This window comes from Diceros bicornis, unplaced genomic scaffold (assembly GCF_020826845.1).
Source record: "Diceros bicornis minor isolate mBicDic1 unplaced genomic scaffold, mDicBic1.mat.cur scaffold_111_ctg1, whole genome shotgun sequence".
Taxonomy (NCBI): domain Eukaryota; kingdom Metazoa; phylum Chordata; class Mammalia; order Perissodactyla; family Rhinocerotidae; genus Diceros; species Diceros bicornis.
Window position 1 is genome coordinate 895,673 of NW_026691037.1, and position 25,875 is coordinate 921,547.

Sequence of the window (25,875 nt, forward strand, 5' to 3'; positions counted from 1 at the left end):
CCAGCCATTTGACTTCTGAGCCTTTTCTCTGAACTTCTGTGCTGCACTGTCCACCCTGAGTCTTTTCTGAGGGTGGGAACTAAGGCAAGCTTGATGTCTCTTCTCTAGGTTTAACTATCATAGTTGCATAGTAACTAGGTTGACTTTTCAAATGAGATATGTTAAAAGGAAATTGATGTGAAAGCATGAAAGAGTCCTTATTTCCTTCTGTAACCCCATTAATCCCGTTGCTGGACATCTAAATAATTATAATTACTGTGTTCAGCAACTGGGCTTCATTTTCCCCATATTAGTATATGTCAGATTGTATTGAATATAGAATACAGTAGATGGACCATATTGAATATAGGGCTGAGGCATTATTATACCAGGCAGATTAACTTTGCTGTCATTTGATTGAAAAGGGATGTTCCTACTGGGTCCCATTTTGAATAGTAAGTAGATACACAGTGTTCTGAGGCTATGATTAAGTTCACTGTAAATCATCATTGTGGTAAAAACAAATAGGCATGACTCATCTCCTCTGCATCTCTGGTAATAATCCCGGTGACTCCATCTGCTTTCCACCACACAAGCCTCACATTTCAAGCCTTCTCTTCCATTCTTTGAGGGTTATCCACCCTTCGTTTTGCTTTTTTCTGTGTTTACTTGCCATTTCTTCACATGATGTTGTTTTTGCTTATTTGTATGCATTTTAATGCTGCCAGTTCAGAAAGGACCTGCCACAGAAATGATGTAAATTCAATAGCAAATGACTTACATGCTAAAGTGACAGCAAGCATAACTTCTTGTGTTAATTCTGAAAGCAACATGTACTCTCTTTGTTGTCTCCAGTTTTGGCTCTTCCCTTTGTGTATTGAAGTGGCTTTCTAATATAACCCCTTTCTCTGAAAAACATTAGTATAGTGAAGATAACTACTAAAAACAGAAGGTTGAATTTATCACAATAGTCAGCTGGTTGGCTTCAGTAGTTTGACATATATAAAATCCACGCATATAGCTGCAAATGCTCTCTAAGGTTTTATAGAAACTGAAAAAGTTTATTCATTAGAAAATGAAATTCCTTTAAGTGGGAAGCAGAGTATAACCGTGCAGCATGTTAATGTTGAGTTATTTTTTTCAGCAACCAACCATGTCGGATATGACCATGTATGAGATGAATTTCTCCCTCCTGGTGGAAGACATGTTGGGAAATATTGACCAGCTGAAGTACAGACAGATCGTTGTGGAGGTTTGTATTTAGAAATTCAGATGCTGAAGAAGTGCTTTCTGTCTGCTCCCTGAAAGCTAGTATAAAGGAGAGACCAGAAATTCCCCTCCTCACCTAACCCGACTCTCCTCCAGTTGAGTCCTGGAGAAGACGCCTGTCCTTGACCCACATCAAGGACACGAGCAGTTCCGGCATCTCACATCCTCCAGGGTGGAACGGCCGGCTGTCCAGCTGCTCCAGCTCCACACTCGCCCCTCAGCAGCAAGTGCATCAACAACACCGTAACAGAGAGGAAGTGACCTTTTTTTATGTTTTATTCTAATCTTTTTTCTGTTTACATAAATAATGCATGACTATTGTAGAAGGTTTTAGTAGTTCAGAAAATTGTAGAAGAGAAAGCAAAAAAATCTCTCCACACCCACTAGCAGTAAATCTGCACTGTTGATCTTTTGAGGGACATCTGTCCAAACATCTCTCTGTGAACAGAGAAGACACATAATTTTGTGCTGTATCGTCATTGCTCTGTATAAAGTTACATGATAAGATACACACACGTGCTTGCACGTGCTCTTTTGCCATTTTAAAACATTATACCAAATGCACAGAGAATCCCCCAAATGAATGGACTTAACATACAGCTCATCTTCACTTTGTCTTTCTCTGAGAATGTCTCCATCAGACTTTGTTTTTCTTGAGGGTGGGTAATGTGCCATAGATGCAGAAGCTCTCAGTGCCTGCTGAACTAGATGTGGCACCATCTGAAACCCAGCATGTCTGGATTTCAGTCAGAGCTGAATGAGTGTCAGCTTTATCTCTGAGATGCCAGGATTTGGAAACAGTATCAGCCAATCCGTTTCATAACATGTGGGAGTGAGGCAGAGACTGGGGTCAGGAAGAGAGAGGGTTAGTAGAAAGGTGAATGCCTTCCTTGTGCTTTTGCCTTTTGGTGTCTAGTGCCCAGCATCTGGGACCTAGAGTGGACATAGAAGTTCTTCTTGTTGACCAAAATGAGGTCATTCCCTTTGTGGAAGAAATTTTCCTTTAGAACTAGAGCAAAACTTTGTATTCTCCTGGCTAAAGCCCTGCTCCAAGGTATCCCACATTGTGACTCTTGGATTTTTCTGAAACTGTTACCTTTAGTTCTTTCAGGTTCTGTTGGAAGCATTTTGATAAAGTACAGTCAAGGCGATTCCCAAATTGGGAATTATGAGGTCTTGTTCCTGTTCCATGTACAAAGTAGGAGCCATAATCATCATCAGAAAGTCTTTACCAAGCATTGTATACTCAGACACAATGTTTGCATATAACAGTTTGTCACCTAAAATGAATGTTGTTGCAACTTAGGGTAAATGTATGGGATAGCCAGACACTAGGATGATGCATTAAACTAAGATAGTTTATACAGACCAATTAGTACTCATGTCGTAAAGAGATCAGAGTTAAGTGTATTTTTTAAAGCATAACCATCTCCTGAGAAACTACTATGATGTCACAGATTATACCCATTTTGGGGTGCTGGGCTCCACGTCATTTGATCGTGAGCCTGAATCCAGAGTCTCCACTGTACTGACCTTCCTTCCCTGGCTTGTTGCTTGCCACCTCTTCTGGGGCAGCCTCTGCTCTACTGGACACTGGTTTTTGGTGTCTTGCCAACAAGGATTAATGCCCAAAGGCCAGGAAGAGTTCAGACACTGGGTGAATAGGGCAACTATGTACTATAGATAGGAGTAGGAAAGTCATTTTTCTAAGTTATTAGTTTTATTTAAGTGACTAAAAGCACTTCTGTACAGCTGCTGGGATACACACAATGAAAAAGTGCAGTTTCCAAGCAGAACTTATGCTACTAATTTGCAAGATGAGGAAGATTCCATCCATAGCTGATCCTGAAGTCTACTGTCGTAGAGAACACACTATGGAATACGAGGATCGTCTCTCAGTCTGAATGAAGAATGGAAACGTGTCCTGGCTCATATGGTTCATATAATTTGCTTTCAACGTTTGTCTCTTCTGGTTACTGATGGTTGTATCCACTGTGCTGGAAAGGAACCCTGAGCGAGAGTTTCAAGACAAAGTAGATCTGGACAAACTGGTGAAAGAAGCGTTTCATGAATTTCAGAAAGATGAGAGTCGACTAAAGGAAATTGAACAACAAGTGAGTAGAGAAAATAGCTTTTTGTAGAATTTTTTCTTTGTCTCAATTCTTCAAAATATCCCTAGTCTCTTACCATTTAACTATAAAATAGATTTACAGAGTGCAAAATAGAGTTCTTGAGGGGCAGGGCAAAGTCTGACTTATTTGAAGAATTATTCTTTTTAGTTAATTACTAGCCAATTCAGCTATAAAGTTTTGAATAAAAAGAAATCTAGGAAGAGATAAGTTTCCTTTCTATAGTTAGCAGTTAAAATGTGTTTTACCAGAGAGAAGCCATAGATTCCAGAAGGCTATAAAATTAAATTCTAGGGAGGAAAGGAATACGTAACAGGCTACATTGGTGCTGTGTACTACCTAATGTAGTCGCTTCCAGGCTCTCTGTTTAATATTTTATGCTCATCTGTAAAGGGTCCCTAAGTAAATAAAAATTATCAGCAAAGACAGGCCGGTCCCGTGGCTTAGTGGTTATAGTGCGTTCACTCCACTGCTGGCGGCCCGGGTTTGGATCCCTGGCACGCACCAACGCACCGCTTCTCAGGCCATGCTGAGGCTGCGTCCCACATACAGCAACTAGAGGGATGTGCAACTATGACATACAACTATGTGCTGGGGCTTTGGCGGCGGGGGGCGGGGGGAAGGAGGAGGATTGGCAATAGATGTTAGCTCAGGGCTGATCTTCCTCACGAAAAAAAAAAATTATCAGCAAAGAGGAGAATACTAAAAATGCCTGTCTTTGTTTTATATGCTGAGAAGATGCCTCAGGAAAATGAAAGAAAAGCTCAAGAAGCTCATATTTTCTATGAGGAAATCTTGTTGTGAATTTATTTTTCCCACTAGGCTGACACTGATTTTACTTATCAACTCTTTACAAACAAAAAAATCAAACAACTTGCTTACTGTTTTCCTTTGTAGGATGACATGACTTCCTTTTACAACACTCCCCCACTGGGAAAAAGAGGAACATGCAGCTACTTGACAAAGGTTGTGATGACTTTGCTGCTGGAAGGAGAAGTGAAGCCGAGCAGTGACGACCTATGTCTGGTTAGCTAGTGAGGAGGTGTCAGAGGCTCTGTTGAGACAGTCTTTAGAAGTGTGTTAAGTGTTGTGTTGCAGCTTAATCAGGGTAGCCATTAATGTATGGACTGCTCATGCTGGTGAGGTGGTTGCCACGCCCTTGGCAGAGTTATTGGACCTCTTGCATGCCATAGCCAATTTAATGGTAAGAAATTCTTTTAATCAAGTGAAAAAAGTTCTCAGGATTATGCCAATAATCTTTACTGAATGAGAGAAATAGTTTATTAATTGAAAATTCAATATTGCATGTTTTATGATCAAATAGCTCATCAAAATGATTCTTTGCTCTTTGCACTAAATTCCCACCTGCCATTAAAATGAAATTTGCCAATTACTACTACTAGTAGTAATGCAGACTGGGAATGAAAAGATATTGAAAGAATGGTGAACTTTTTCTAGTGGCATTGTCATGCTAGAAGAAATATTAATATACATCATAACGGCAAAATCAGCCAGCTGATATTTTTATTCTCAGAAACTGCATTATTGATAATATTTTAGTATACAGGGCTATTGTACAATTTTTACTTTGTAAACATGACTGTGGTTTATTTGTGCTTACTGTAGAGGTTGGACTAAAGTACAGTGTAATAAATCTATACCTGATCAAACATTTTCTTTGAGCTTTTATAAAAATAGGATATCTGTAGGATTGTTCAGAAGTATGGACGGGTAACCTAGTTTATACTAGTAAAAACAAAATTAAAAGTCATTAAATTTTATTCTGAATTAATAAATATATCTGGACACATTTCTTTGTTCTCTGGTTCACAATATTGAGTTTATTATTCCTGAATATTTTCATTTAATTGATCTGGAGATGGAATAGAAGAGAATCTATGATATCTACCATTATACGTGTTTTGCTATCAAATTTACTTAAGCAACCTTTAATAAAAATAGAAAGTAGATTACGGCCAGCCCCGTGGCTTAGCGGTTAGGTGCGCATGCTCCACTGCTGGCAGCCCAGGTTCGGATCCCGGGCGCGCACCGACGCACCGCTTCTCCGGCCATGCTGAGGCCGCGTCCCACATACAGCAACTAGAAGGATGTGCAGCTGTGACACACAACTATCCACTGGGCTTTGGGGGAAAAATAAATAAATAAATAAAATGATAAAAATAGAAAGGAGATTAAACATTTAAATTTTATTAATTTATTTCATTACTGAATGTTCCAGTGCAGCCCGTTAGTTTGAGCCCTGGCCCCAAAGAGAGTCATTTTTCTGGCCAATCTTATTATGGAGTTTCACCTGAGAAGTTAGACTTGTCACATAAAAAATGCAGCCCATTGCAGAGTCTTGAAAGGGTTTGAGAAAGAAAGGACAGTGGCTTCAGTAACAAGTCAGAGTGACATCAAATAAATGGATACATCAGCACAGGGAAGAGTCTGAAGACTCGGGCATATTTCTCACAACTGTGAGGCACACTGCTTAAATCCTGCGTAAGAAATCGTGTTTACACTGGTTGGCAAAATTGGGAAGAATCTGACCTAAGGAGAGGAGTATGACAGAGAAGATAATTACTTGACTTGGAATATTTAGAGAGTTTATGGAAAGATGATAATGAAGCCAGTTTATAAAACAAGCATGAAAAAACCTTGAACATGAAGCCCACGGAGAGAGAATTGAGGATAACACATCGTAGCTGGGGAAACTGGAAAGAAAGAAAGAAAATCCTTGAAATAGTTAATATTTGCTGAAATCTGGAGGAAAGTAAACTGTGTTGTACTTTTAAGAATTAAAAAAAAATGTCTGATTAGCTAGGCAAAGTTGCCAGAAATCTGCCACTGTCTTTTGAAATCAGACTTCATTTGCAAATGTATATTTCCTGAATGAGTGTTAGCTTCCTGCTTCAGTGTTACATGTACAGAATTCTGAAGTTTTCCCATGCTACTAAAGGCATTCAGAGTCTGTGACATACTTATCGACTTTGTGTTTTGATGAAATTCAAAATTTATTTTTCTGAAAGATATTTTAGGATCAGTAAATCTTGATGTTCACCTCTACAAAAGGTGTAGATGTCTGTTTTCTAATTAGAAAAGCAAAAATAATAAGAATTAGAACACAGAACTCGTATGAATTTTAGAAGTCCCGTTTGGCCTGCAGAGCCAAAATGTTTTAACAGCTGTACAGGAGACTGACTGAAAATATTAGCACATTTATCCAGCCATGACAAGATTTAAATCTGATTTAAAGCTTACTCTATCACGATGGCAGATTCACTGTGTAAGTTTATTGTACAAGCAACATCTGTTGGAAACTCCTGACTGAATATCAAATTCAACTACATTTCCAGAGCATCATTTTAAGAAACATGGTGTTTTCCAGATTTCTTTTCATTTTATTTGTCTGAAAAAAGTCATATTTCAATTTTTAAAAATCAGAGTGTGGGATCTTCTTGATGTCATCTTCAATACGTGATAAGCCTGCAATGCCTTATGGACACCAAATAACGCTTATAGACTATCTGAATAAATGTAACTTTTCCCCAGAACTCTGAGTAAATTGAGACATGCTTTTAGCTCTTCATGATCATGCATATGAAATAGATGTCCTATAAAAGTGGACGAGTCAACACAATGTGAAAACATAGTTGTAACAGCACAGAGAGACCACATTTAAATCAAGGAGAGGCTGGAAGTAGCAGGGTATTGTGCAGCCGGATCATAAGACTACTCTGTCTCGGAAACTGGAAACATAAATGAAAAATGAGCGAGGAAGGATCAGCAAACAACTCCAGCAGCATTCCCACAAAGGAAGCGGCACAGCCTCGTAGCATAAACTGAAGAGCAGCAGGAAGACAAAAGACTCGTTGGACTTTGTCTTTGGCTCCTGTGCTCTAACCTCCCAGAAGCTGTGCCGGGCGAGGACAAGGTCAGGAGGTAAATTATGAAAAACCTAATGCGTCTCGGGGGATCAGATAAGCGTTGGGTCAACATCGAGGGGAAAAAGAGAGAAAATGTCCTTCCACAGTGGGTGTTCTTCCCCCTCCACACATACCACCATTCCACGCTATTCTCCAACAGGGCTATGCCAGCCCACATGACGTTGGTGTAAAGTAGAAAAAGGCCCCCTTTCTGGGCACACTCAGCCCACTGGGCACAAGGTTTAGCACCTTTGTGCAAAGAAAAAGTCCTTTCTCTGAGCAGATACAACGCATACCAGGACACATGGCTCAGAGAGCTAGGCATAAACTGGATTTCAGCCCTCTGTTGCCCGCTCAACTGGGCACTTTTGTGCAGCGCAGAAACCGCCGACTGCCAAAGGGGTGCTCCCCAAGGAAGGGAACGGCTATTGGGAATGGGCATTTTGATCTTTCATCTGGAGGGAGGCAGATAAAGAGGAAGGGTAACCACTGTCCCCCGGAACCGGTTATCTCCAACAATAGATGGTCTAGGAGCTGGTACCCCAGACCTTTGTCTCCTTGCCTGAGAGGCGCCTTATGGGCAGTGATGAGTGGATTAGATGCCTGCCCTTTTTTATCCTGTACGTAGTTTTCTTTTAATACTATGAGACCCGAATTCACTCTGCCTAGTCAAGGACATGTCCTGTTTCCAAGGACAGTGCCTTACAGTATGATATTGTTCTTCCAAACAGGGTAATCTTTGGCACTTACTTACTTATTGCCTGAGAGGGAGGGACTCAGCTGGAAACAGATAAGAGAGAACAAAAGAGTTCATATTGGGAAGAGGTTCAGAAGACCACCCACACTGTATCAGGGCACCCACAAAGTGGCTGTGCCAGTCATGAGAAAGATGGAAAGAAACTGCCTGTAAACTATGTAAAAATACCACAGGAAAAAAAATAGATACTGAACTTGGTCTGAAAATAAATTTACTTTAGGAAATAGAACATCCTCCACAACAAATGCCCTGTACTCTGAAAGAAATTAAAGAGAAAAGGAATCAATAAAGAAAAAATCAAAGACAAGATAAGACAATACAGTAAGATAGAAAAATAGAGCTAAGGAAACAAGTTTCATAAATTAGAAACAGCAAAGAACAAAATATACACAGCTAAAAACTGAACTGCTGACACACAGGGAAAGCTTGAGATCATTCAGTCAAACACTGAGTGTCCACTCTAAGCCAGACACTGTTCTGGCACAGCAATGGGAAAAAAGGACAAATTCCCTCTCCTCCTGGAGCTTATGTTCTAGTTGGGTTGGGGGCGTGGGGTGACACGTAGTAATAAATGCTGTGAAGAAAAATAAGACAGGATGGGGGGCAAGGAGTGACAAAGGTCATTGGGTTTCCTGTGGTTGTGGAAAGGCCTCTGATATGGTGATATTTCATCAGAGAATCACAGTGAATGTAGATGGAAAGGAACAGAGAAAACATAAAGAAAATTGGTATCCATAGGTAGAGAAGGCTACGATTAGCATAGAAAAAACAATTCAAAGATATGATAAAAGTTCTCCCTAAATAAGAAAGAACTAAATCTGCAGATAAAGAGAACATATTATATTCCAGAAAAATTTGATACAGAATGAGCAACATTGAAACACTTTGGAGAAATTACTTAGAGAAGTTTGGACCAAAGATACCCATCATCTCCTAGGGCTCAACGCTCCTCACCAGTTCAAGGTCACACAATAAATGTGACATAAGATTTTTTCCCAATCAGTTACAAAGGTAAATGAAGAATTCTTAAATATGCAGCAACTCAGGAATCATAACAACTGTGAACCTTTCTTGAAAATAATATTTGACTAAATCCAATCAACCAAGAGAATCAATGTGAAGAATGTAGTAATGGAGAAAACATAATACATAAGAACTATTTATGAACGATTAGTCCATTAAAATATAAAGTTAATAGTAACAACAATGCAATTTACAGTTACAGAAAAGAATGTGAAGATGACTTGAAAGAAAAACTTTACAATTTAAAATACTGTAACTAAGGGACTGGGACAAAAATCCTAGAGCTTGATGACAAGGCTCGGTGGGCGCTGGGAAGGAAGTGTAAGTGAGCTAATTCCCTTGTCTTTCACTGCAAGAAGTCAATATTTACTTCACTTTTTAAAGTTAGTAAATCAAGAAATAAAGTTTTTTAAAGTTTACCATTTGAAATACAAAAGTAATTTTAAATTACGGGAAGGTCCGGGGGTGGGAGGGTGTGGGGAGGATGTTCGGAAAACTGACCGTATAGCACAAGATAGAAGACAAAAGAAAAATGACAGCCTCCACATCCATTATAACTATGACTTTCCACTTTAATATCAGACAACACTGAATTAAAAGTGAAAAGGCATCAAATCCGTAACTAAAATACAAGTGGCCTAAATCTGTATGCCAAACAAAACAGCATCGTGACAGAAATTGCTAGCTGTCCATCAAAATCTGTTCTCCACCTCCATGGTAACGATTATAGCTGGGCGTGTGGCTGCTCAGATATACCGTACATTCTGTTCTCTCTTAGAGTGTGGCCTTGTGATTTCAATGGAATGTGCTCCAATGGGATGTGAGCAGAAGTAGTGGGTGCCACTTCTGGGCCTGGCGCATAAACCCCTCTGCTTGCCCCTCTGCGCTCTTGCCCCTTCCCGTGGGCCGGGATGACAGTGGGCAGGTGAAGGTGGTGGCAATGTGTTGAAGATGGCTGAACTGCTTCAGTCTCGGTTCCTGAGTGACTGTGGGGTGGTCTCTATCCCCTCCACGCCCCCTCTGCCTACTAAAACTCCCCTCATTGACTACTGAGCCAGCGCTCTATCAGGAGACAGCACTGTCCCAGTTATTTGGACAGAAAGAATGTAATACAAAGAATTGTTTAACCAAATATAAAGTAGGAAACAGAGAGTGTGCGTATGCGAGCCGTTATGTTTATTCTATCCATTTACTCTAACCCGTGTAAGTATTGAGATACGTAAAGCAAGTATCTGAAAATGCAAGGAAAAACAAAAACATGATCAGAGTAACTTACTATGACAAATGAAATCTACAAACACAAATAATGACACTGCAGGGAATAATATAATCACTAATATATAAATATTTAATTCCATATCCAAACAACCGAAATGACACCTTCTAGTTCACCTGAAACATTTTGAAGCTGACCGTATTTTGGGTGCCAAAGAAAGCCTCTGTGCATTTCAAAATTAGAAATAGTAAAGACTGCATTCTCTTATGTCAAGCAAAAGAAAAAAAAAAAAACTACAGTTGAATAACCAAAATAGAAAAGAAAAAAAGCCAACCTCTTGGAAATTTGGAAATTTCTTTCTAAATTGAAACTACGACTGAAATTTCAGAATATCTAGACTATAATCAAATTACTACAGATAAGATGGCTAAAGCCAAATTGATACAAAAATTCATACTTTCAAACATAGTGCTAAACAAGATAGAATTAAATACTCATTGCAAGAAATTTTAAAATTACAACAAAATAAGCATAAGGAAAGCACAAGAAAGAAAATGATAAAGTGAAACAATTAATTCAAAAACAGAAAGTCAGAATAAATCCAAGAGCTGGTTTTTTGAAGAAAACATCAGATGGCTATACCACCAGTCAGCCTAATCAAGTAATTATGGCGACTAAGAGTAGCTTACATTGAATGAGCACTTCATATACCAGGCATGGGGCTTCATGCTTCACGTCTGTTAGCTCTGCCCTGTGAGGTCGGAACTGTCAGCATCCTCATTTTACGTAGGAGGAAACTGAGGAAGAGTTTAAGCGTCTTATCCAAGATCCCACAAATAGTAAGATTCTGAACAGTCAGATTCCAGGTCACAAATTAGAGCTCAGAAAGATGAAATAGTTATTTCACAGATGTAGAGGAAATTTAAAATTTAAATGATAACGTATTACCATTAGAAAATTCTCAAACTTGTAACGTGACGGGTTCAAAGACGCTTCATGAAGAAACAAGCTCATCTATTTTTGAAGATCTGAGAAATCGGGGGTAGAGTTCAGGGACTCCCGCACCGGTGCCCACTTGACCACAGCATTGGTTCCTCCGCGATGTGTAAGGCGTCTTACGAACAGCACAATGGGGACACGAGAGCAGTTTTCCTAAATGAGGAGCTGGAAACCCTGCCGCTCTGAGGGAAGTACAGTGACCGGAACCTGGCTTAATCCTCCTCCCTCCTTGCCAAGAGATGACCTGAGGCATATGCATGGGACAGGAAAGGCAGGTGCCAGTGCCATCTTGCTGAAAGCCCTGAAGATACCAAATAAGCACGCAAGTTCACAGTGTGAGTGCGTTTCACTCTCTTTGAGCCCACGGTAAGACGAAAATGAAGAAACTCAAGAACATCAGCTGCTCACCAGCCAGTGCCCACCCTGCCACGCTCCTCTGTTTGGTAGAGAAATACAATGTGTGGTGGATAATTAACTCTCCCTTCTTGTGCTCTCAGTGCAGTGAACTACAGGGGCAGGTTTAAGCGGCAATTTTGGTTCAAATACCGGCTGAGCCACCAGTAAAGATGAGAGGTTCACAAGGGGTTCGGATCATTTAGAGCAGTGTTTGTTTTCTGAGCCCGAGAGTGGGTGCTGTAATCAGAAATCTTTCGTGCAACATGTGTTTCTAGCTCTGCAGATTCAATTGTTTTTTGATGGAGATATTGCAAATTACGTAGCACAGCTCATGACCCAGAAGTTTGGCAGCGCAATCAAGCTTTCTTTCTGGTCAACTTCAGGATGAATCCAAGCAGAAATAAAGTGTTTTGAATCCAATTTTTTCTGCCTTCCTTATCCTGAACAAAATAGGGGAATGAATCTCCAGCCTTTGAAATAATTAATCTGCCCTCTATAAAAGAGATTCTGTTTCATTTTAAGATAGCTTTCTGGTTTTGCTTTTGTTGTTGTTGTTTTTTATTGATCTATTAAGAGACAAAGGATATTCACTTTTTTGGTATTAATAATTCCTTGACTTGTAAGTTTATTTTACCCCAATTTAGAAGCTCCCGATGGCCAGTTTCACCTTGGTGGTCAACATTAATTAATATTCACCTTGCACACAGCCATTTCCTGGTCTTTACCTTAGAACCGTGGGAAAGGACAAAAACTGGGAATCTGCGAACTTGGTCTCAGGCCCCAGATCTCTCTGGATGTTATGAATCGCTTGACAAATCACTGATACTCTCTGAACCCCAGTTTCTTTATCCCTAAAGTGACAGAGTTGGGTGAGATTTTTGCAAAGGTCCCTTCAACTCCACCATTTTGTCAATTCATCTTCCATCATGTGAGTGTGCGCATCCCCTTCCTTTAAACTTCCACTCCTCTGTGTTGCTAGGTGCTGTTTTTCAAAGAACACCTCCATTCCCTTGCCTTAAATATCACCTCTCTCCTCATAACTCATATATATATATATCTACAATATATATACACAATATATTGTATCTCTATTGTATCTTGATATATATATATCTTGTATCTCTATTTGCCCACTGGAAATTTCCACTTATCTGTCCTACCATCTTTCATCAAACCCCTTTCTTATCCAAATTTTGTAGAATTTGTTTTTCCCTCCCAACGTAGAGAGTTCCCAGTTCTGCTTTCAAGTTCTCTTCTCTGTGGCATCCCCATTTTCCCCAGACCTGCAGTCATATTTGACAGCCCTCTTCCTCAGTTTCCAGCTCCCATTGTCTTCTTACTTCTGTCTTCAGAATCTGAATGTCCTCTCTGTTCCCACTGCCGGGCCCAGATCGCCTTGCTTCTGTGTAACGGCCCACTTGATATCCGGCTTGATCTAGGAGAAACTTCCTCAGCAGGGAGTGGGGACTGCTCCCCTGCCTGTCTCACTGTCTGTAATCACGAAATCACAAATGGGGCAAAGAGAGAATGTGGTGTAGGACTCAGGCTTCAGCCCAGAAGAAAGGGTGCCTGCTGCCCTAGGAGATGACTGAAACACCAGGGAGCAGTGGGCTGGAGAGCCTTCCCATGGGGTGCTGCCCCAAGCCTGAGACTCCCTACAATGTCCATCCAGAGTGTGGGCTCCACATGTTGAGCTCTCTGCATGATGTATCTTGTTTAACCCTAACCCCAGCTCTATAAGGAAGGCACCATTATTGCTCCCATTTTACAGATGAGGAAGCTGAACAGCTAACTTAAAACAGCCTGTGCCAAGTCAGTGGCAGAGCTAGGGTTAGAATGAAAGTCTGCATGATCTCAGATCTGGGCTCTTACCTCATGACACTAATGTGCCTCTCCTTCCTAAACAGCTGGTTTTGGTTTATTTTGCTTTTTAGCCATCTATCTATCTATCTATCATCATCTATATATCAATCAATCTATTATCTATCTATCTTCTATCTATCATCTATTGATCTATCTATAATCTATCTATCATCTATCAATCTATCATCTATCATCTATCTATTGATCTATCTTCTATCTATCATCTATTGATCTATCACCTATCTATCTATCTATCATCTATCTATCTTTCTATCTATCTATCTTTTATTTAATGACAATAATGGCTGAGAAAAAGCAAGTCTGAGATAGTGCCCTTAGTGGAGAGTGAGTCCTCCCTGTGGTAGGCGTGGAAGAATGGAAACTCTCTTCTGTTTCTGTTGCTTTGCTTCTGCTCTGTTGCATCCCTCCCCCTACACCTTTAATGGAATCCCCAGCTCGATTAAGGATAGCTCTCTTTAGACCCCAGAAGACTTGGGGGGTTGTCTCCTGGGCAAATTCTTCCCAGGCTGCAATTCCCATGGGCATGGTACATTTGATTGACAGGAACAGCAGGGCTTGTAAACATCTCTCCCATCTGAGACTTAACATATTTTAATATCCATGGTTTCAAAACAAAACCCTCGATTTGGTTTAAACCATGGTGTTTGTATGCCATGAGCAGGAAGTGATGAGACAGAAGCTTTCCTACCTGTGCCCCTGCCCTGGTCCTGGTGAGGCCCCACGTGGAGCTGTAACTCCTGATGGACACTGTGGAGGGGTCAGTGGAGGGGGGAAGCAGAGACTGTAGCCAGGCCCTGGAAGGATCCCGGGGGGAACCTCTCCGAGTCTCTAGCCCACCTCCCAAGAGGTGGCTAAAGATTAGAGGAGAAGCTGGCTGGAGTGGTGTTTTTTGAAACAGGGTGGGTTGTACTCATGCAGAATGGTTCTAACAGCTCAGGACTGCCTGGAAGTGCACCTCTTCCGTGAGGGAGGGCACATTTTACATTCACATTACAGTCCATGGTACACCTCCCACCAGCCGTGGGCCCCCATTAAAAAGAATATGACCTCGATGGGGTTATCAAGATATTTCTTGCCGCCTTAGGAGAGAAACGATGCTATCCTGGGGAGTCAAGAATCCTTGAAGGACATCGTAATCATACTGTGGGACTGCTTCCACAGTGATACTGCTCTGAATCAGTATGTTTCTTCCCCCTCCCTTTCACACTCCAGACATCCTTTTGGGTCCTCTTGTTCTCCCTGAGTTCCCCCACTGGCAGGGGATGAGAGAGTCACTTTCTGTCCCTAGATCTATCCCACTGCCAAATACTTTGACTATACCCTCCTCCCATCCAGTTCAGGACTCAAGTCTAATTCTCTGTTCCCTTCTAGCCTTGCAAAACAATGTCTGTAAACACCTTGTTCATCTTGCAGATGAAACTTCAATGGCTCCCTATCATCTGCCTTTTTGAATCAGTCCAGGCTACTCATGGTCTTCAAAACAGCCACAGATGTGGCCCCCTTGCCTGAAGTGTACGTCCCATCCTTCTCTCTTATTCAGCACTTCCATCCTCGTGTCCCCTCCTCCTCCTGTTAGTCTCTGTCTCGGGATGCCCACGGACGCCACATAATTCCATGCAGTTACAGAATATAGGCTATCCACTGATATATTCATTATTTCTTGAGGCCAATGCTTTCTTTAGATGAAGTATAAGCCTGCTGAGGCCCAGCACTCAAGAAAGGCTACATAAATCAGGTGTCTCCACCTACTACCCACCGCAGGCTGAGCATGTAGCAGAAGCCGAACAAATGATTGTTGATTGACAGAAAAGAAGTGGACAACAAACATTTGATATGAATGGGGATTTTCCCAAAGGGAAATGTAATCGTCTGGTTGTCTGAAAATAGGAAAGGAACTAAGGGCTGTTTTGGTAGTTTTATATATGACTCTGTAGTGAGAGAGAAATTCAGTAAACCTGTATGTGTTTATCTCATCTAGAAAATGAAAGGTAAAAAGATTGTAAGCTCAGTGTTTATGAGAACCGCTCAGGAATGACTGGTCATTTGAAAGCAAAACCTGAGAATTCCAGCTTTGCTTTGTAAAAATGGCTTTTGAGTCATTTTCTGAAGCTGGAAGGTTTTAGGCAAATTAATAACACAAGTGATTTTTCAACTTCTATTGAACAGGGAAGTAAATAACTAGAACTAGCAGAGTCAGCAGTTAGTTAAGTGGTTCTCGCAATGTGTCAAGGGCAGAGCCGTGAATCTTCTCTGTTGTGGAGGTGGAGGATGAGCCCAACACAGTTCCTTCTACTTTTGGCCCAGTGCCCCAAATCCTTGACAGGAGCTTAGTTGGCAACTGTTTGGTTAAAATACATTATGCCAGTGAAATTTTCCTTAGATCCTTTAACTAAGGAGAGGCCCAAGGCAGCAGTGTGCAGTGTTGGCTGGAGCGAACAGTTGCCTTTAGTCACCCTGCGTTACTAGTAACTGGAGGAAACACGTGCTCATCCAGAGGTCTCCCGGCTCCCCTCTCCTCATCAGATGCATGAGGGGAACCCATAGTTACCCACCACATCTCAGAGGGTCATTGTGGAGAAAAACTGGGGCAATAAGTGAGAAAGGTCACTGAAAAGTGTAACAGTTCACTATATAGTATATCATTATTGAGGGTGGCCTGGTGTAAAACGACAGGCCTGCGTGGTAGTTATTCCGTCACGTGATGTATAAAAATGAAGTTTTAACTATATACAGGCCTTGTATCGTTGTACATATGGGAGCCTGACTTTAATATGTCCATGCTGGTGTGACAACAGTGACTGCATGGGCCTTTGGTCCAAAGCTCCCTTACAGGCCAGAGGTCTACGTGAATCTTCACCAGATCCTCCAACATTAGTGACTCATGACGATATTAGTCACCTGTTCAAGCACCTTTCCCAGCATCATCCCGTTTTATCCTGACCACCTGTGAGGCCCTGCTCTGGGGCGGTCCCCTCCTCCTAGAGCGGTGGCCCAATGCTGGCCCAGTCCTTACCCCTGCTGACCACTCTGGAGCTGCGTCCAAGGCCCCTCCATCTGAACTCTGTGACGAGAGATGGGGACAGCCACCTCCCTCACAGGTCAGGCCTGAGGCTCCATGAATTCTCTAGGTCAGAAGGGGCAGGGCGTCAGGCAGCTGCTGCTCTGTTCTGTCGCCACCGTTCCTCTTCGTGCCTGTCTTGTTGCCTCTGGGAAAAGAATGTCTTGCGGTGACTCCATCCCTGGAGTGATGTTATACTTCTGACCTCCCTTTTGCTGTTAATTATGTCTCAATTAGCTTGGCCATTTATTATCGTCCTGAGGAGGTGAAGGATGAATGCTGAGAGCAGGAGGGATGGAGAAAGGGTGTTCTGATGTGTGAAGTATAAACAGAGGTCTCAGCTGTGCAAGGAGAAGGGCTTCAGAGAGGAAGGAGAGGTAGGGTTCCTTCTATGAGGCTCCTGTTTCCAGAACATGTTTAATGAGTGCGTGTGCATGTGTGTGTGTGCATGTGTTTGTCTTTGGCGGGGGCAGCAGGCCAGAACAAGAACGCTCATCCCACACCCAGTGCACAGTGAAGAGCACACGACGCCCAGTGAGGCTTTTGGAGAACACGCCCCGGCTCCCAGTGTGGCTCGGGTTCATTCCTGGCTATAACTGAGACCAGGGTTTGCTTCAGGCTCCTCAGGGCAGAAGCAGGTTTCCCTTCCTGCTGAGGCCCACGCTGCAGCTAGGCTGGGATCCCACCCCCTCCCGTCTTCTCAGGTGCCTTACCCATCAGTCATTCCTCTCTTTTCTACTCCTCACTGAACCCTTCCTGTTAGCATTAACATTTGCTTACATCTCCCCCATGTTAAAACAGACTTTCCTCCCTCACCCCCCTGGCCCTTCGTCACACTGTCTTTCTCCTCCCATTCCCAGCCAAATTTCTCAAAACGATTCACACACGTTCAATTTTTTGACCTCCCTGTCTGTCACTGAAATGACTCTTGCTAAGGTCACCAATAATTTTCAAGTCACCAAGTCCAAAGGACGTTATTTTAGGCCTCGTGTCTCAGCAGTGTTTAAACAAATAGCCTCTCCCACCTTAAAGCGCCATCTTCCCTTGGTTTCCAGGTCACCACACTGCTGGTTTACCTCCTCGCTGGCAGCTCTTCTCAGCCTCTTTCACCAGCTCCTCCTCTTCTACCCACCGTTACAATGTTGGACCTCCCCTTGGCTTCGCCTGAGGCCCCTTCTGTACTTCGTCGTCTCTCCCTGGGTGTCACCTGCTTGCGGGACACCAGTGGTCAACAGCCTGCTGTGCAACAATGACCCCAGCGTTTGTGTCTCCACCCCAGATCTCACCTCTGACGCCAGACTCACACCTACTCACACCTACAGCCCAGTCTGTAGACGCTTCACTGTCGTTATCCAGTGTTGAACCTGTAATGATCTCTCAACTCCTAACACCCTAATTTTCTTCCAGTTTTCCTTCCATAGCCCGTACACCCAGCTGCAGGGGCATCCTATTTGGGATTTATCCCTCCCACGGTCAATCAATCACGAAGGTCTTTCAGTTCAGGTCCTAACAAATCTGGAATCAACTCTCTGCTCTCACTTCTACTGCCAACTCCCCGACTTAGGCCACCGTCACCTCTTAGCTGGACTCCTGTGATGGGCTCCTGTCTTCCTGCTTTCACTCCTGCCTCCCTCCGAGCCATTCTCCAGCCATCAGCAGGAGATACACTTTCAAAATGAAAATCTGAGCATGACTGTGAGGAGTGGATGAAGAGAGAGCAGGGAGACTTAAATGTCTTGAAAAATAGAAAACCAATTGTTCTAAGACAAAATTCAAAATTCTTCCTTCAGTTCCTCAGATTCACCACAGAGCCTTTGCTCTCGCTTTGCCTGCCTCCTCCTCGCTCCACTCCTTCTGCCTGACTCTCTCCTCCTCATCCATCAGCTCACAATTCAAATGTCACTTTGCACGGAGCCTTCTTGGAGCCGCAAGACCAGAGACGTCCTCTTGTTATGTGCTTCATTCTTTCAGAGAGGTAGAAGCAATGCTCACAATTGTAACTCAATAATCGACTGAGTGATTTGCTCCTTAAGGCTTTACACTACTTGTTAGGGTAATGAAAATGTTCTAAAATCGATTGTGGTGATGGTTGAACAATTCCATGAATATATGAAAAGCCATTGAATTGTACACCCGAAATGGGTGAATTGTATGGTATGTGGATTATGTCTCAATAAAGTTGTCTTTAAAAAACGACAGGCTTACACTGGAATGAGAGCTGTAGATGAGACAGAAACTTGTCAGTCGTGTCTATCGTTGAGCACCTAGCACACAACAGGGTGCCTTGCACATGACGTGTGCTTAAGTGCTGGTTGACTGGTGGTGAAGAGGGCAAGTAAAGGGCAGGGCTGCCCTTCTGAGTGGGTCTGGCCTTCTAAATGTTTTGTTTTTTCTTAGATTTGGGGAAGAAATGTTGACTTTGATCCATTCCACCCCGATAATTCTAATGCTTTCTATATAAATGCCCCTTGACCTCTGTCACACTGCGAGGGGAAGCAGTGACCCTGAATTTAGAGGTTCCACGACCATCAGACCCTGGAGTTTTCTAGTTTCCCCTCTGAAAGCCTGCCTCTTGCAGCACCAGGCCGCTCTGTGCCTGCAGATATAGCCGAATGATGTCAAGGGTCTCAGTGCTCATGGTGAGGTCTGTGCACAGCTGTCTCCTGGAGTTCTTACCAACAGTTCCTAGGGAAAACAGCTGAGTTATTATTACTGTCATTATCGTTATCATTTTACATCTCCTGAATAGTTTCTTTGTTGTTTGGTACGGCTCCACAGAGGTACCACATACATCTGTATCACCACTGAGGAAATTCTGTCACCAACAGAAATCAGTTAGTCTTGGAGGGAGCCACAGGAACAGACAGACCACGTGCCCTTCTTTCTACAAAGCATCCACTTTTATTTGTTTTAGAATTACTCTAAAGGGAGCCACACCCAATCCATGAGTTTGGCCCCATTTGGTTCCATCTCTTCCCACTTTTCTTTCTGGATCACTGACTCAGGATGGAGCAGAATACGCTCCAGGGAGCGTGCTCACAATCTGCGTCATAACTAGAAAACCCACCTCATTTGTGTTTGCTGGGGTGTGTGGCAGCCTAGGACAACGTCTAAAGGGATGTGTAAGAATGATAGTGAGGTAAGGGGACTTCTGAATGAGAGCCCAGTTCCAACCTCTCCTTTTTCTCATGGACTCCTCTCTCCCCAGCAGTGGCCTCACTCTGACTTTGAGATTACTGCTGTGCACAGACTACTTGAGATGTTTTTTTAAAGACTTTCCAAAGGATGCCCCTTGTGGCTTGTTTATGTAGGATATTAATGGGGCTGACTGCAGGATGCATCTCTGGGTAAAAATGCCCGCGAATGAATGTCAGGGGCTCTGGGGAGTGGAAACTAGAACCTCTGGTTTTGCTGTAAAGCAACATCCTACAAGTTATCTCTGTCTTCTGTCCGGTGCCAGCCGGGAGCACAGCGGGGCTAGAGGTGCAGTGACGGCTCTGATGGAGATGTGTGCAGAATTCTCTGTAGAGCATTGCCAGGTTGGCGTATGTACACATGTACTCGCCTGACTGCTGAGGTTTTTAAAGATTTATTTTTAGATTTTTAATAATTGTGAATCTCCTAACAAATTCATTTATTCATTCAAAAGTATTGATTAAGCACTGTTGTAGGGGATAGGGATTGAGTGGTAAACCAGAGAGGTGAGGTCTCTGTTCTCAAGGAGCTGATGTTCTACTGTGGAGAGACAGAAAAATAAACAAGTAAAGAAATGTAGCAATGTCAGATATTGATGAGAAAAAGAAACAAAAACAAGATAGTGATTAGAGAGTTGTGGAGGGAGGAAGGGATATTTTATATAGGAAATGTCAGAAAGGCTTCTACGAGCAGCTAATGTTTGAACTGAATGGTGGGAAGGAACCAGCAATATGAAGATTTGAGAGAAGAGCAATCCAGGAGGAGGAAACTGCAAGTGCAAAGGCCCTGAGGCAGGAGCAAGTTTGCTGTGTTCATAGAACAGAAAGTCCAGAGTTGCTGGAATGGAAGGAACACAGGGGAATGGGTAGGTGCGAGTTTGGAGGGTGGGGACTCTGCAGGCCTTGGCAACGGGGGTGGGTTGGCTGCTGGTCTAAGTGCAGCAGGAAGCCATTGGAGGGTTTTGAGCAAGGGCTGATATGAAAGCTTGGAGTGAGGAAGAAGAATTTGGGGGACTCATTGCGGGGTTGGTAACAAAGAGGGACAGCCCCTGGTAAGGCTAAGGCCAATGGGGTTTGTGCACCAGTCACTGGCTCTCGCTAAACTGCCTCCCTTGGCATCAGCCACTTGGCCTGACTCTGAGACTACCTTTAGGAAAAGGCAACTAAAAATCACATGTGCCTTTAGCAGCATATCTAGCCAGTGCCCTCCATTCTTTCCAGTTCGTTGTGGCAACTTCTATTGGATTTCCAAACTCCGGTGCTGTTTCTTTTCAATGAAGAGGCTCAGGCCTTAATTAAGATGACTTGGCCACATTTGCAGACTTAGCTTTCTACTTTTAAAACTGCTGTCTCCGAATTTCTGTGTGCCGGAAGCCAGCCAGCCACCTCCAGGAGCTGCTTCCCTCCACGCCTCCCTGTCAGGGGACGGGTAGGCACCTACCAGCTTCCGGGGAACCTCTTGTTGAAGTCCTGGCCAAAGCTCTTCTGCAACATTTGCCACGGTTCTTAGAGGCAGAGAATTGCCACTTATCCATGTCGCCTGCTTTTGGAATCCAGTCCAAACATCATTTCTTCAAAGTGAGCTATAAGAGATCAAAGCATTTCTGATAAGAGATGCTGATAAGAGATCAGAGCGTTTCGAAAATATACTGCTCTTTTTCAGGGGAGGAGTGACAATCTTGACACTCAAAAAAGTAGCAGCGGGCCAGCCCGGTGGCGCAAGTGGTTAAGTGCGCGCGCTCCGCTGCCGTGGCCCAGGGTTCGCCGGTTCGGATCCCAGGCACACACCGATGCACCGCTTGTTAAGCCACACTGTGGCGGCATCCCATATAAAGTGGAGGAAGACGGGCATGGATGTTAGCCCAGGGCCAGTCTTCCTCAGCAAAAAAGAGGAGGATTGGCATTGGATGTTAGCTCAGGGCTAGTCCACCTCACACACATACACAAAAAATAGCAGCAACCAACCATCACAATGTTTTTCCTATGATGTGCAGGAGCAAATCTTTATGTTCTTCACAAATAGAGGTTATTGTCTGGGTCATAGTGGAATGTGGGAGGTGAAAATGACTTCATGATGAATTTTGGTTCTACTTTATTCTCTGCCTACTTGTGATTTCAACTCCCACTAGTGTTTTCCAGTAAGCTAATACTGAATTATAGCCTTCTTTTCTGTAGCAAGATCTCTTGACAGCTAGAACTATGGCGATAATTATGGGGGCGGGAGGAGCGAGTGGATCTTTGACCAGCTTTTATGTCTGTGATAGATGGAGAAAGGAGGGCACAGGGTTAGCTTTGAGTGAAGCCCAGGGATGGGGCTGGGTGATAGGACTGCCAATTTTAAAATCTATTCTGCACATTAAAAAACTTAATCATCAAAGTGCTTTTATAATAGTCCCTCAGAAGCAGGACATGATTCTGCCTGTTTTTCAGAGACCCAGCAAGGAAGGCTTTGCTGGCTAAACACCGCCGCTGGATCGGAAGGCAGGCACCAGGGGAAAGGACTAGGACTCAGACGCTGGAATAGCAGGAACGTCCCTCTCTCCATTTCCCAGGAGACTTTGGTTGACGTGGGTGGAAAAGGTGCTCTCTGGTGATGGGCCTCACCCAGCTAAGGAAAGCCAGAGACACTTTACCAGGGCTGGGGAGCCTCCTGCGCCTCCTTTCCCAGAGAGATTTCCTCACCCAGCTGCCCCTGGGGGACATAGTCCACCTCGAGTAGCCTTTTGGCTGGAAGCCATTATCTCTAGGAGAATCCTGCTAAATGCATGCTCCGACTAACGGGACCATATCATGCAAGCACATCTACACGGGTTAATCACGTGGGCTGTCTAAAGGCTGGGCTGTAAGGAAATTTCTATCCATTGTCCCTTTCCGCTTTCATCACCTGTTCATCACCTCTCGCCTTGACTGCTCCAGGTACCTCTTCCCACCAGCTTTTCAAACCTGAGTTTTGTCCTTCCTGCCTAGCTCCCCTACACGCAGGGAATCCAATCCAGTTCCTCTTCTGCTCGGAAGGTTTTTTTTTGACTCCCCACTGCTTACAGAATAGAGTCCAGACTTCTTAAACTGTGTTTCGGGAAAAGTCCCAAATCTGTACTCTGCAACTGACCAGCTCTCTGCTAGTGGCAGAGTCATGCAACCCCTTTGGTCCAGAAGCAGAGCAAAGGAGCTGTCAAGACAACATCCACCCCTGGGCTATGGCGATGTGTGCAGACACCAGAGTATGTTTATTTCCTTTTTCCATGTTACAGTCTTTAGATTTGTTGAAACGTCAGCTTCAAGAAACGCCTGAGTTTCTCTGCGTATTGACCCATTTCCAGCTAAATTCAGGAGAGGTGTAGGAAGAGAATGAGAAACACATTACACCGACTCCTTCTCCACCACTGTTTGAGGCTCCTCTGTAAGACAAGGAAAGCCGTACTGAGCTCAGTGGCTTGCTGTGAGGTAATGTACACGAAAGTGACACTCCGTCAGATCTGGTCCCAACACAGCAGCATTATTCCCCTCCTTGCCCCTTCTGACATCTTAGCAGTACCTAGAGGGGCACCTTGCATATTGGAAACTCTTATTTCTATGCTTGAGGCCAAATGGTGGTGAAATTTGAACCCCAGCTCGTGTTCTCTGAGACCTTGCCCAGCTACCTTACAGGCCCCACTGTGGGGGAGAGCTGAGGGGGCCCTTGCCGCCTTTGGACTGCTTTCTCTGTGCCTCCTGTGGTCTTGCCTTCACACTGACGCCCTCTCATGTCTCTTCATCTACATCAACACAGAATATGGAAGAAACTGCTGAAAATCCCCACCTTTGTAGAGCATGCTCCATCTCTACCCCTGCCCCCTTCTGGTTCTGGGCAGGACTAGAACTAAGATTCCTTTGCTCCTGGTCCAGCTATGCCTTCTGTCCCAGGCAGGCTGTTGGGTCCAGCTGACCATTGCATCTCGATGCTGTGGGTGAATTCTGCTGCTGTTGCATTTTGGTGTTGGTCTCAGCATAAGCCCTTTTCCTTATTTCCAGCTGCTCTTCTCCTAACTCTTTTCAGAGTTTTCCATGCTCCTCTGTCTGGGAAACTTTGAACTGACAGAGACGTCATCAAATGAACATGATTCTGATTTCTTTTACTCCCTTTGTTATGGGATGTTGTCTTTCCTTGAGGTCCCTCCACGAAGAAACAGAAAATGCATCTCCCAGTTTCGCCGTCCGGCTTGTTTCTGCTGCGTTAGCGCAGAATGGTCTGCCCGGAAACGGCCACAGCCAGCAGCCTCACCCTTCACTGGGTTTCTTGGGCAGTGGGGAAGTGATGCCACAGCTATTTAATTTCAACTCTGCTCCCCAATCAGATGTGGCAGACGGCTGGCCCAGGGAGCCAGCTGATGAAAGTGGGGTCTCTTGCCGCATGCACTTGTGTGCAAGGTTCGTCTTGTTCAAGGGTGCAGGGCAAAGAACCGAGTCTTAAGCAAAGTGAAAGCCACGGTGAGGAGGGCCCCCCTTCCTCTCAGCTCTACATTCCTCTGCCTCCTGCTCCAGCATCACCAGGAGCACAGCTCTTCCTCCGATAAGGAGAAAACAATAGACCAGATTTCCTACCCGATCCCTCCTGCCTGGTTGAGTTTGGGTGGTAATTCTGATTTAACTACTGCTGTATCGCCATCGTCGCAAATGATCTCCGGTTGCTTCTTACATCCATCTGTTGGAAGTTGCTTTAGCTAAAGCTCTCAAGCTACCCCAGTAAGGATTGAAAGAAGGTTAAACCAAGAAAAATAGTGTAATAAATAATAATAGCCAGCACCGACTGAATACTTTGAGTGCCAGATAATGTGCTAAGTACTTTGCATGAATTATTACTTCATCTAATCCTCATTGCAACTTTATAAGGCAGAGGGGAGTATCTCCATTTTAGTGATGAAGAAACCAAGGCTCGGGGGGTCAATAGATTTGTCAAGGTCATAGAGCTATAAAGTGGTAAAATCAGAATTCAAACCCACATTGGTCTGCTTCCAAGGCGCTACTCCCAACCGTGTCTCACCAGCCTCTGGGAAGAACTGGATCCTGAACTTGTTTTCTCAAATTGTCCAACAGCATTTTCTGATTCTGCACCTTACCTCCTGCCTGTCTGTAAGCAAATTACTGACCCAATCTGAACTTCCAGGTCCCCACGTAGAGCGGTTAAGATGAGATGTGGTCACGTGCACTGAGTGCTTTGTGTTGTGTCAGCCACGGTGCAGGGATTCAGAAAGCCCTAGTTACGTTTCTCCAGGAGTCTCGCCGTGGACACCTGGTTCTCATTGGTAAAGAGACATTTGGACGTACATCTTCTGCAGAAGATCTCTTTTGCAGGTCCCTTTATCAAATGTAAAGGATGGTCTAGCTAGTGAATGACGTAGTCAGCGAAGTGAGCTGTTTCCTCTCAAAGATTTGTGTTTTAGTAGCCGGGGTGAGGGCACCCAGCTTGGTCAGCCCAGAGGGAGAGAGACAATGAGAGGCCAGGTGTGACCGCACAATGAGGCATGGGTGAGCAGCTTCACACTAACCTTCTTTGGCTGAGCCGAGTCCCCTGCCTGATGAAGACCATGCAGGAGGTAAAGAATCTTGTTTCCTTTCTACCCCTTATACACCCAGGAGCAAATTGAAGCCCTTGTGGTTAGAGCCTGTTGAGATCCTGGGGCTTCCTTCTTCAATTTGATTTTTCCTCCTGGTTTTCTAGGGGCTTGCTGCAAGAGAGGTTTGAGAAATCATGCGGTGTAATTGGATGATTGGTGTACTTTAATTAAGGCCGCGAGATGCAGCATGCAGCACGTTTCAGGTTGATTGTAATAAGGCGAGGCAGTTGTCTGCTGGATGAAGCTCGAAGGAAAGGCTCATGTTAATAACCTGAGAGGTGAAATTGCTGTCTGCAGGCTGGTCTGTGCTGTTACGACTATGGGGTTGGATTTGGATGTAAAAACTAGTGAGGCCTCTGAATGATCACCCCTTAATCTAGCTCCACGTGGGTTGTGTCTGAATGATGATCGGTTCCCTGGTAGTGCAGGAAATGCTCATTGCATGGAATTA

General features: G+C 43.8%; 1 protein-coding gene across 1 annotated transcript in view; it reads left to right on the plus strand.

Annotated features, from left to right (window-relative positions):
• Positions 1 to 1,505, plus strand: part of LOC131402483 (phosphorylase b kinase regulatory subunit beta-like) — a 91,344-nt gene extending 89,839 nt beyond the window's left edge. The window contains exons 15-16 of the mRNA XM_058537213.1: positions 1,124 to 1,231; positions 1,345 to 1,505. Of these exons, the coding sequence (XP_058393196.1) occupies positions 1,124 to 1,231; positions 1,345 to 1,374 (138 nt within the window). The 3' untranslated portion in view covers positions 1,375 to 1,505. The remainder of the gene's footprint in view (positions 1 to 1,123; positions 1,232 to 1,344) is intronic.
• Positions 1,506 to 25,875: the final 24,370 nt, after the last annotated feature.